Consider the following 10,000-nt stretch of genomic DNA (forward strand, 5'->3'; position numbering starts at 1 on the left):
GACTCAAACAGTATTATAGGTTAATTGATTACCAGCAGGCCTTCATGAAAAACATGAGTCCATCAGACCCAAACTCTACAATTAAACACACGGATAAATGTAACATTTCGTTTATTCATTTAGCATATGCTCCTAACCAAAGAGATGTACAAATAAATTCCATATTCCGGTTATAAATATAATCAATCGACAGCATAATTCCATAACTCATCCAGCGTGGTGATTGGTCAGTGGATCCGTGGTGCTGATCTGTCATTGGTTGACGTCGGGCGAAGTTTCACAGTAGCAAATGGGTTTGTTCCTCTGAAATATGAGAGAGATGTGAAGAATGACGGGTAGTACACACACGCACACACACACACACGCCCACACACTGGACTTTACACACAGACACACACACACACGACCTATACACACAGACACACAACACACATGCAAACAGACATACTGACCTTGGAAAGAGGGGATTTTCACCAGATGGTCCATGTGGCAACAATGCCTAAAGTTAGAAATCATGTTCATAAACTTGGACCATCTCAACAAAACGCAACACAATGTAGTTAAACAAAAACTAACAGACATACACAGAATAGTTACACAATGAAAAAAATTATTATATTTTTTTACCTTTTCATATGAGGCCGACTCCGCCCCCTTATCAGAAAGGGCAGTGATTGACTGAAAGTCAGCTGACCCCCTCCGTAGCGACTGTTGTGTGGGCGGGGGGGGGCGGGGGCGGAGGAGGAGGGGAGGAAGCTCATAGCTGCTCTTCGTCTGATTGGTCCTGATCTCCGGGACAGGCTCCGCCTTCCTCTCAGGGAGGGGAGAGATTGGCCGGACGTCAAAGGACCCCCGGCGTGTGGGCGTCGCCGGGGGCGGGACGTCTCCGTAGCTCTTGCTCTCGGGCTTCTCTGATTGGTCCGCGGGGGTGTCGCTCGGGTCCAGGAGGTTGGTCATGCTGTGGCTCCGCAGAGACGCCCCGCTGCGGGTCAGAGGTCAGGGGTCAACGAAGGTCGATACGGTGTAACGTGTTGTGTGTGTGAAAGGGTTTGCGTATGAGGAAGTGTGTGTGTTCGTCCTGGTACCTGGACCCAGAGTGTTGGAGAACTCCTCAGCAGGTGTGACGTATGCAGCAGGAAACCAGCCCTGACTGAGGATCATACACACACACACAGACATACACACACACACACACACACACATACACAGACATACACACACACACAGACATACACACAGACACACACACAAAGAGAAAAAGCATGTCAGGAGCAACACATACTGTAGAGCAAGACACGCGCTCCCTCTCACTCTCTCACTCTCTCTCCCTCTCTCTCTCTGTCTCTCTCTCTCTCTCTGTCTCTCTCTGTCTCTCTATGACTCTCTCTCTCTCTCTCTCTCTCCTCTCTCTCTCTCTCTCTCTCTCTCTCTCTCTCTCTCTCTGTCTCCTGCTTACTGTATATTGCTGTCGTATACTGCACACCCGCAAAAACCTTCCACCCCCCCCTCCCCCCCTCCACCCCCCCCCCCCTCCCCCCCTCCACCCTCCCTCCCTCCCCCAGTCCCGCTCACCGCAGGCTGCTGTCGGTGCGTCCGTACAGCCAGCCGTTGCGGGGCTCCTGCACCAGCACCGTCACCGTCTCTCCCCGGGAGAAGGGCAGCAGCTTGGGGTTGGACGTGGCGGGGTGGGACACCAGGGCCCTCATGGGCCGCCCCCCGCCCAGGCCCAGGGACTCCCCCACTGAGCTGGAGCGGGAACGGCTGGGGAGGGGGGAGGGGGCTGGGGGGAGGAGGGAGGAAGTAGGAGGTCAGGACTCTGAGACTCTAAGATCTGAATGGTAAAGAGCGGTTGTGCGTGCGTTCGGTGAGGTATGACATGGGGGGGGTGTTATGGAAGCACGGTGTGTTGTGAGCTGACAGGTGCGGTTCCAGCCTCCCACCTCTAGAGGGCACCATGCCCAGCGCCTGCTGCTCTCTCCTGGCCCAGGACATGTCCTCATCCCTGGCCACCGTCTGGAGCAGGGTGCTGACCGACCCTCGCAGCTGGAGAGAGAGAGAGAGAGAGAGAGAGAGAGAGAGAGAGAGAGAGAGAGAGAGAGAGAGGAGAGAGACATATGTAGACATACAAACCTTCTCCTCCTACTCCCCCTCTCACCCGTTTCTCCCTCCCCCCCCCTCCCTCCCTCCCTCCCTCCCTCCCTCTCTCTCTCTCTCTCTCTCTCTCTCTCTCTCTCTCTCTCTCTCTCTCTCTCTCCCCCAGACCTGGGTCTCCTGGTCTGGTGGAGTGGGCGTGCGAGGTCCAGAGCCTCTGGTCTCGTTCACTTTCTCCTTCCATCCATCCGCCTTCTGCTGCAGTGACCCCCCCTGTCTGAAACATACACAGAGGTAACAAGATCAAAAAGTGTGTGTGGATGTGTGTGTGTGTGTGTGTGTGTGTGTGTGTGAGTGTGTGTGTGTGAGTGTGTGTGTGTGTGTACCTTGTTGATGAGGAACAGCAGGGACTGAGTGAGGCCACAGTGTTTCTCAGCCAGGAAGCGATACCTCCTCTCCTCCTCCTTCAGGATCTCCTGTTGACTCTGCCTCAGGTACTGCATGTACTCACTGTTCCTCCTGAACACACACACACACACACCATACAAAAGTACGGGCACACCACACACTGAAGGTGAGAAAGGTGTGTGTGTGGGAGTGTGTGAGTGAGTGTGTGTGAGAGTGTGAGAGTGTGTGTGAGTGTGAGAGGTGTGTGTCAGAGTGAGAGTGTGTGTGTGAGAGTGTGAGAGTGTGTGAGTGTGTGAGAGTGTGTGAGAGTGTGTGTGTGTGTGTGTGTACCAGTGAGTCTCTGTAGGATCCTCTCCTCAGTTGTCTCTCCAGAGCTTCTGCCTGGTTCCTCACCTCCAGCTCATACACCCTCCTACTGCCCTACACACACACACGTGTTGAACCCACACACACACATGTGTTGAACACACACACACACTCCAAACGTCAGTACAAACACATACTCTCGTACACATACATGCCACATGACTCACATCAATATACTCCTCGTCCAACTTGACGTTCTTGTCTCATGGCTTGCAACACCTCCACCTGGAACCATCGGAACTGCGGGGGAAGACAATCGGGGTGACACACTGCTGTGATTGGTCCCGTGAGAACCACACACTCTGTGATTGGTCATGTGTGAACAACACACTCTGTGATTGGTCATGTGAGAACAACACACTGGTCTATAGACTATAGGGGAACACAGTTGGTCCTAGATGTAGAGAAACTAGATGGACTGACCACTCCCTCCATCTCTGCTGTGAGTCTCCTCTGTGTCTCTGAGATCTGGATGAGGACGTCTCCTGTTGCATAGAGACAGAGAGGAGGTAGAGCACATGTCGAACACACACACAAACACACACACACACATACACACACATAGACACCACACACACACAACTGACACCCCGTCACACACCGCCATCCGCCCTCCTCACAAGACAGCTTTTCAGTAAGTGACCATTTTGTCATGACAGTTCTGCCTGACACAAATTCCTTATCTGATCTAATCAGATTTCACGTCCCCATTGAAACCCAGTGTCCCTTAACATCTTACAACTCTGGGAGCCAGTTAGCCTGACTGTCCGTCCGGGGCTGTGGTCCCCGGCCCTATTGTCAGGCTTGCAGGTGAGCTAATGAATTGAGAAGGGTTGAAAGACTGCCCCGATGCATTATTTAGCGTTAGCCACCTGAAACAAGCCCCAGTCATGCTGTGTGCTACAGCCCCCTCACTGACCTCGTCTGCTAGCTAGCATGGCTACGTGCTATGCTAACGATCGTAAACGGCCCTATGGATTACCACTGGGTGGGTGCTGCGATGCTACTTAGCATAGCGATGCTAAGTTCATCCCCCCCAACCCCTCACCAGCCCTTTAACATTCCAAACAATGACAGAGAAAGTGATGCCAGTGGAAATTGTAATGTATACACACACACACACACACCCGCACGCACACACGTAGACTCACACACACACACACTCCCGCACGCACACACGCAGACTCACACACACACACTCACGCACGCACACACAGGCAGACTCACACACACACACTCACGCACGCACACACAGGCAGACTCACACACACACTCAGGCACTCATGCATCAACACTAGAATGTAGGTTGCTGGTGTGTGGTAGTTATTACAATGGGAGGGAGGAAGGAGGGGGGTAGGGAGGAGGGGGGGGCAGGGATATAGGAGGGGGGAGCAGGGATATATGAGGGGGGGGGGCAGGGATACAGGAGGGGAGCCCCACAATTAGGATCTTATCCTGCTCTCCTCTCTCCCCTCCAATAAATAACACAGGAGGAATGAGAGGTAAGGACGGTCAAAGCAATCTCACACACACACACACACACACACACTCACAGTCTCTCTAAAACACACACACACTTACCGAGAGAGCGAGATGAGAGTGTGTGCAGAGCCTGTTCTCCCATCTTAGACACAGCGCTGAAGTAGGCTTCACTGGTAACAGCCAACGCTGCAACACACACACACACCCGCACACACACACATACCCGCACACACACACATACACAAGCATGCACACACATACATATAAAGACACACTTATCAATGGATGTTCGCAGAGACATCACAATGTAGTTCGTTATAGAAGGAGATAATGAGATCTAGAGCAATCGATCCAGTCTAGTGACTGCCATCTCAACAAATCACAATTGGTCGACGTCATCCCAATAATCTACCCAATAGGTAAACACACACCTGTAGATGATAAGGTGATCTGGTCGAGCTTGTTCCAGGAATAGCTCTGGTCAGTGGCATCACTTTACACTGTGTGCACGCGTGTGTGTGTGCCTTCATGTGTGTGTGTGTGTGTGTGTGTGTGTGTGTGTGTGTGTAGGAGGGGGAGTTAGTTGACCTGTGATTGACACCCTTGTGTTTTTATCAGCTAAGGCCATTACACGTGTGCATTCTTCACCCCTCTACTTCTGACACATTTACATTTAGTCATTTAGCAGACGCTCTTATCCAGAGCGACTTACAGTAAGTACAGGGACATTCCCCCCCCCCCCGAGGCAAGTAAGGTGAAGTGCCTTGCCCAAGGACACAACGTAATTTTTCACGGCCAGATTCGAACCGGCAACCTTGTGATTAATAGCCCGATTCCCTAACCGCTCAGCCATCTGACCCCCCCATATGACACATGTGCCACTGGAACGCACACACGCGTGTTTTCAGTGGACGGCTTTATAAACACACACACACATGCACGTAAGAAAACATACATTCATACCTCCCTCCCACACACACACACACACATCCATACACACACACACACATACCTTGGAAGGCCTTGACATAGCTGTTGCCCAGAGCGACTAGCTTCAAAAGCCCTGGGTTGAACTGTTCCATTAAGTTCTACACGGGTATAAAAACACACATTAAACCATTTAAAGCACTTTTAACTGCAAAATGTTCAGAGCTATACTGAGCTCTTCTCCTCTGTGTCCCTCTAAGGGGGACAGTGAGATACAGGGTTAATGTGATCTGGCATTAACAGGATGAATGGATTGGAAATACTTCATCTTCAATAGGGACTCGTGAAGGTGAAGTTCACTCACCGAGTACACTGTCAACGTAGACTTGTGTAGCAGGTCACTGTTCATTCCAGACATAATGACCTCTCAGTTGTAAAGAACCAAAAACTGTCAATGAGATGAAAACAAAATAAAACCAAATAAGCCTGTGACGGCTCAAAAATTGTTTAAATGAAACTAAATAGCTAAATAATAACTAAACTCTCCAACTTTCAAGTAACCGATGTTCTCGGTGTATTTTTTCTGCCTGATGATTCGTGTCAAGTTTGGCCAAAAGTCCACGGTGCGTCACGCTCGCGGTTATCCGTCTGTTGTGTCTGGGGCAGCAACACCTGCGATGGAACGATTAAAAGTGATGCCGCGCTTCTCTCATTCGTTAATGAGCAGTGGCATTCGTCTGTCATCAACCGTTTTTCTTTGAACTCGAGAGGGAAGGAGAGAGAGAGAGCAAACCAGTGTCATCGATACGTTCGGGCGGCTGAATTATTGAGAGGGCCGAGAAAGGAAGGTTGGGGAGGCGGGTGGCACATACCCAAACACTGCACGCGGAACGGTGGCGACACTTGTGTGGAAATATCTCTAGAAAGCAGCAGGGGACCAGTAGAGGCCAGAAATGTTTTCATGGAGTGACCAGATTTTTTTTTTTTTCGGGCTTGGTACATTATCAGTTCTGGATTTTACAATAAGTGTTATGGAAGCAAATCTGTGACATAATGTTTTGAATTTTAAAAAGGCATCGAATACTTAATATAGAAATTTAAACACCATCGAATTTGTTGGTTTTGAATTCACCAAAAAATCTGATTAAAAAAATCAAGGTTCATAAATTCAGGTTGCTCAAATTCGAACAGTGAAGTTCTGTACGTTTTCTTCAAAACTTACAAAAACTCGTAGTTCAGGAAATGTGAACTTTTTTTTTTTTTCCTAAATAATTTGAGCCGAAAAGATTTGAGCGGAAAACATTGATATTGCAACATCCTGGATACCAATGTGTTGCTTGCCTCAGACCGAAGAATACATATTCTAATATTGAGCTCATTTGGATCAGAGTGGGTATTATACTTTCAGAGAAATACATTTGAATACAATACAAAATATTTTTATTATTCCACATGAATCAGCTGACAAAACAAAACCAAGCACAGTCAGTTAAATCTGTGTCTCTTGTCAACAAATTCAGGTCCATATCTCCAAGCTGCATTGACACGTTTCCCTTCTTATATTTAAGAACAACATACCAAACAAGCAGAAAGACACAGTTTGTATTTCCTGTTGAGAAACATCATACCCTTCCTGATATGGTCAGTTGCAAACTGTCCTGAAGTGTTGTTTTCATCAGAGCTTACACACCTCCCTAACAACCAGGGTCATGGCTGTTTCGTAACCAGGATGTTGTCATTTCGACCAATGGGACGTTGAGGAGGGTGACAGTGTTAGCCTACTGGGATACACAGATGTGTGCCTCAGTCACTAGCCTGTCATTGAAGCAATAAGAGCAAACATAGTGAATTGTGAGCTTTCTTACAGATGCCTTTTTGTACTGTGGTTGTTGAAAAGTTTACCAGCGACCATGAGCAAACATTATTGCAGACAGTATATCGCATCTCTTTGCCTGAAAGGTTCGTTTAATATTATGTATCTGCAGTTGATATCTGAGAGGTTCCTTCCAACTAAACTATTGCTGAGTCATTGCTATTCCTCAGTAATGATGTCATCACCCAGCGCCATTGCAAAATTCGATGATGATGTCACTTCCTCCAGGAGATGGACCATGAAAAACCCCGGCTCCGGCTATTCTGTTGCAGGGGTGACTTGGTCCTTATATTGAGGGATGTCATCATAGATGACCCCGTCGGCACCTTTGTGACCCTGTCGCTCCTGGCAACTGCGCACGGTCCGCAGCACGGTCGCTAGGCGACGGTCGAGGGCGGCGAGGTGGGGCTCTGAGAGGAGCGGGGCCACGGCCGCTAGAGGATCCTGGGAAAGTGAGTTCTTCATGACTTGGCTGAGGCGGAACTGAGGCAGGGAGAGGAGAAGTAGGCGCAGCCAGGTGGAGCGCTTGATCCTGGAGAGGAGGGAGGAGGGGGGAGGAGAGGGGGGAAGAGGAGAGAAGAGAGGAGAGGGGAGTAGAGGAGAGAGGAAAGGAGGAGAGGGGAGGGGAGAAAGGAAAGGGGGGAAGAGGAGCAGAGTGTGTGCTTAGTTGTGTGTTTGTTTGTGTTTGTGCGTGTATGCATAAGTATGTGTGTGTGTATGTGTGTGTGTATTTCTATTTTTGTGTGGGTGTATGTGTGTGTATGTGTGTGTGTGTACCTGCAACATTGTTCCAGAGGAGCCAGGATTGATGGCTCATCTTTGGAGTGGCGCCCAAACCTGTGATCAGAAGAGTGTCAATGTAACACACACATACACACGTGATACACACACACACACGTACGCACACACCACTCACGCTCTGCCGTTGTCTAAGTGCAGTAGGACCGTGTTGTTGCCAAACTTCTCAAAGGTCTCGTAATGGTGTCTGTCCATGTTACCTACAGGAAGAAAAACACACAGAGTCAGGTGGGAGTCAGGTGGCTGAGCGGTGAGGGAATCGGGCTAGTAATCCGAAGGTTGCCAGTTCGATTCCCGGTCATGCCAACTGACGTTGTGTCCTTGGGCAAGGCACTTCACCCTACTTGCCTCGGGGGAATGTCCCTGTACTTACTGTAAGTCGCTCTGGATAAGAGCGTCTGCTAAATAAATGACTAAATGTAATACAGGATCATGAAACTATGATCTGAAAACTATGATAAAAGTCCCGGAATTAACATTCATAAACCATGACGGAAGAAAGAACTGATAGAAATGAGCCAATCAGGTTATACTCATGAGGAAGTCCAGTATTGCCATGTCCATCAGGTCCACAAGTCTGGTGCCCTCGTTGTAGGGGGGTGTCTTCTTCACCGTGGCACAGTAGTCCTTCTCTGTCTCCCACCTGGCACAGTTGGTCAATAAAGTTGTTCAATTGAGGTAGAATCATTTTACTGTAGTGTGTGCACACAAACGTGCCTGCCGGTTTATCTCAATAATGTTGTGTTTTGTTCAGCAGACGTTGTGTGTGTGTGTGTGTGTGTGTGTGTGTGTGGAAGAGAGAGGAGCCCACTTGGCCAGCTTGCTGCGGCTGTAAGACCTCCTCCAGGGTGACCTCCAGGATCTGCGCGAGACCAGGGAGAGGTCGGGCAGCATGGCGGCCAGGGACGCCTGCAGCAGGCTGGGCCGGCCACACACCGCGTGCTCCGTGGAGCAGTAGTACGAGCACTGGCCGTAGAAACACACGTTGCCCACTAGGGGGAGAGAGAGGGCCAATGAGGGGAGGAGCAGGGTTTAGAAAGCTGGATGGATGGATATGTGGGTAGAGAGAGAGAGAGAGAGAGAGAGAGAGAGAGAGAGAGAGAGAGAGAGAGAGAGAGAGAGAGAGAGAGAGAGAGAGAGAGAGAGAGAGAGAGAGAGAGAGAGAGAGAGAGAGAGAGAGAGAGAGAGAGAGAGAGAGAGAGAGAGAGAGAGAGAGAGGAGGGCTGCAGGATGGTGTGAGTGCGTGAGGCCGACCGGGGGAAGTGAAGAAGGTCCGGGCCAGCTTGTGGTCGGTGGTGATGTCTCTGATCTCTGAGGTCACGTTCACCAGCCGGCCCACCACCGGAGGAACCCTCCTGTAACCCAGGATCCTGGAGGGGGGAGGAGGGGGAGGGGTGGCAGGAGGGGGAAGAGAGTTAGAAACACAGAGAGAGTGAAATAATTGTGTGCACATCTGAATGTTTTCATCTGTGTGTGTCTCTGTGTGTGTGTCTCTGTGTGTGTGTGTGTGTGTGTGTGTGTACCTGTCCAGGTGGAAGGCAGCGATCTCAGCATTGTGTCTCTCAAAGTCAGAGAAGTAGTACAGGTCGTAGTTGGTCTCCTCATCTCTCTCCTGCCTGGGAAACACACACACACTATAACCCCAGAGGATGAACAGAGCAGCAGCTCGTATCATGAATGATTATTACATCATCTTAAAATGTATCATTTGCAACAATTCATCTTTGTTATATTATGCCTCCTACTGTGTGTCCTACATCCTACTGTGCCTCCTACTGTGTGTCCTACATCCTACTGTGCCTCCTACTGTGTGTCCTACGTCCTACTGTATGTCCTACATCCTACTGTGCCTCCTACTGTATGTCCTACATCCTACTGTGCCTCCTACTGTATGTCCTACATCCTACTGTGTGTCCTAGTTTGCGTCCTAGAGTGCGTCCTACTTCATGGGCTTGAACATGGCCTGTCCGTAGTTGGGGAACGACATCATCAGCTTCAGCTGGGTTCCTCCAGTCTTCTGCACTGAAAAGATTCACACGCAGAGGACAGAGGGGT

General features: G+C 49.8%; 3 protein-coding genes across 3 annotated transcripts in view; all 3 read right to left on the bottom strand.

The window, feature by feature from the left end:
• LOC136965301 (dynein axonemal light chain 4) overlaps nucleotides 1-10,000 on the bottom strand; it is a 20,452-nt gene that overhangs the window by 3,555 nt on the left and 6,897 nt on the right. The gene's annotated exons all lie outside the window — the stretch shown is intronic.
• On the bottom strand, nucleotides 136-5,692 carry baiap2l2b (BAR/IMD domain containing adaptor protein 2 like 2b). The gene is given in 15 exon segments (XM_067259719.1): nucleotides 136-303; nucleotides 453-499; nucleotides 628-989; nucleotides 1,092-1,150; nucleotides 1,573-1,780; nucleotides 1,941-2,043; nucleotides 2,263-2,364; nucleotides 2,478-2,610; nucleotides 2,831-2,919; nucleotides 3,033-3,068; nucleotides 3,070-3,105; nucleotides 3,289-3,350; nucleotides 4,447-4,533; nucleotides 5,360-5,435; nucleotides 5,639-5,692. Coding segments are annotated over 15 exon segments (1,530 nt in total). The 3' UTR covers nucleotides 136-227.
• The window catches only part of LOC136964942 (extracellular serine/threonine protein kinase FAM20C-like), a 3,793-nt gene continuing 1,198 nt past the window's right edge, over nucleotides 7,406-10,000 (bottom strand). The window contains exons 3-10 of the mRNA XM_067258921.1: nucleotides 9,889-9,967; nucleotides 9,469-9,561; nucleotides 9,200-9,315; nucleotides 8,757-8,937; nucleotides 8,479-8,588; nucleotides 8,064-8,145; nucleotides 7,925-7,984; nucleotides 7,406-7,679 (exon numbers count right to left, since the gene is read on the bottom strand). Of these exons, the coding sequence (XP_067115022.1) occupies nucleotides 7,406-7,679; nucleotides 7,925-7,984; nucleotides 8,064-8,145; nucleotides 8,479-8,588; nucleotides 8,757-8,937; nucleotides 9,200-9,315; nucleotides 9,469-9,561; nucleotides 9,889-9,967 (995 nt within the window). The remainder of the gene's footprint in view (nucleotides 7,680-7,924; nucleotides 7,985-8,063; nucleotides 8,146-8,478; nucleotides 8,589-8,756; nucleotides 8,938-9,199; nucleotides 9,316-9,468; nucleotides 9,562-9,888; nucleotides 9,968-10,000) is intronic.

The sequence above is a fragment of the Osmerus mordax genome, chromosome 21 (genome assembly GCF_038355195.1).
Source record: "Osmerus mordax isolate fOsmMor3 chromosome 21, fOsmMor3.pri, whole genome shotgun sequence".
Taxonomy (NCBI): domain Eukaryota; kingdom Metazoa; phylum Chordata; class Actinopteri; order Osmeriformes; family Osmeridae; genus Osmerus; species Osmerus mordax.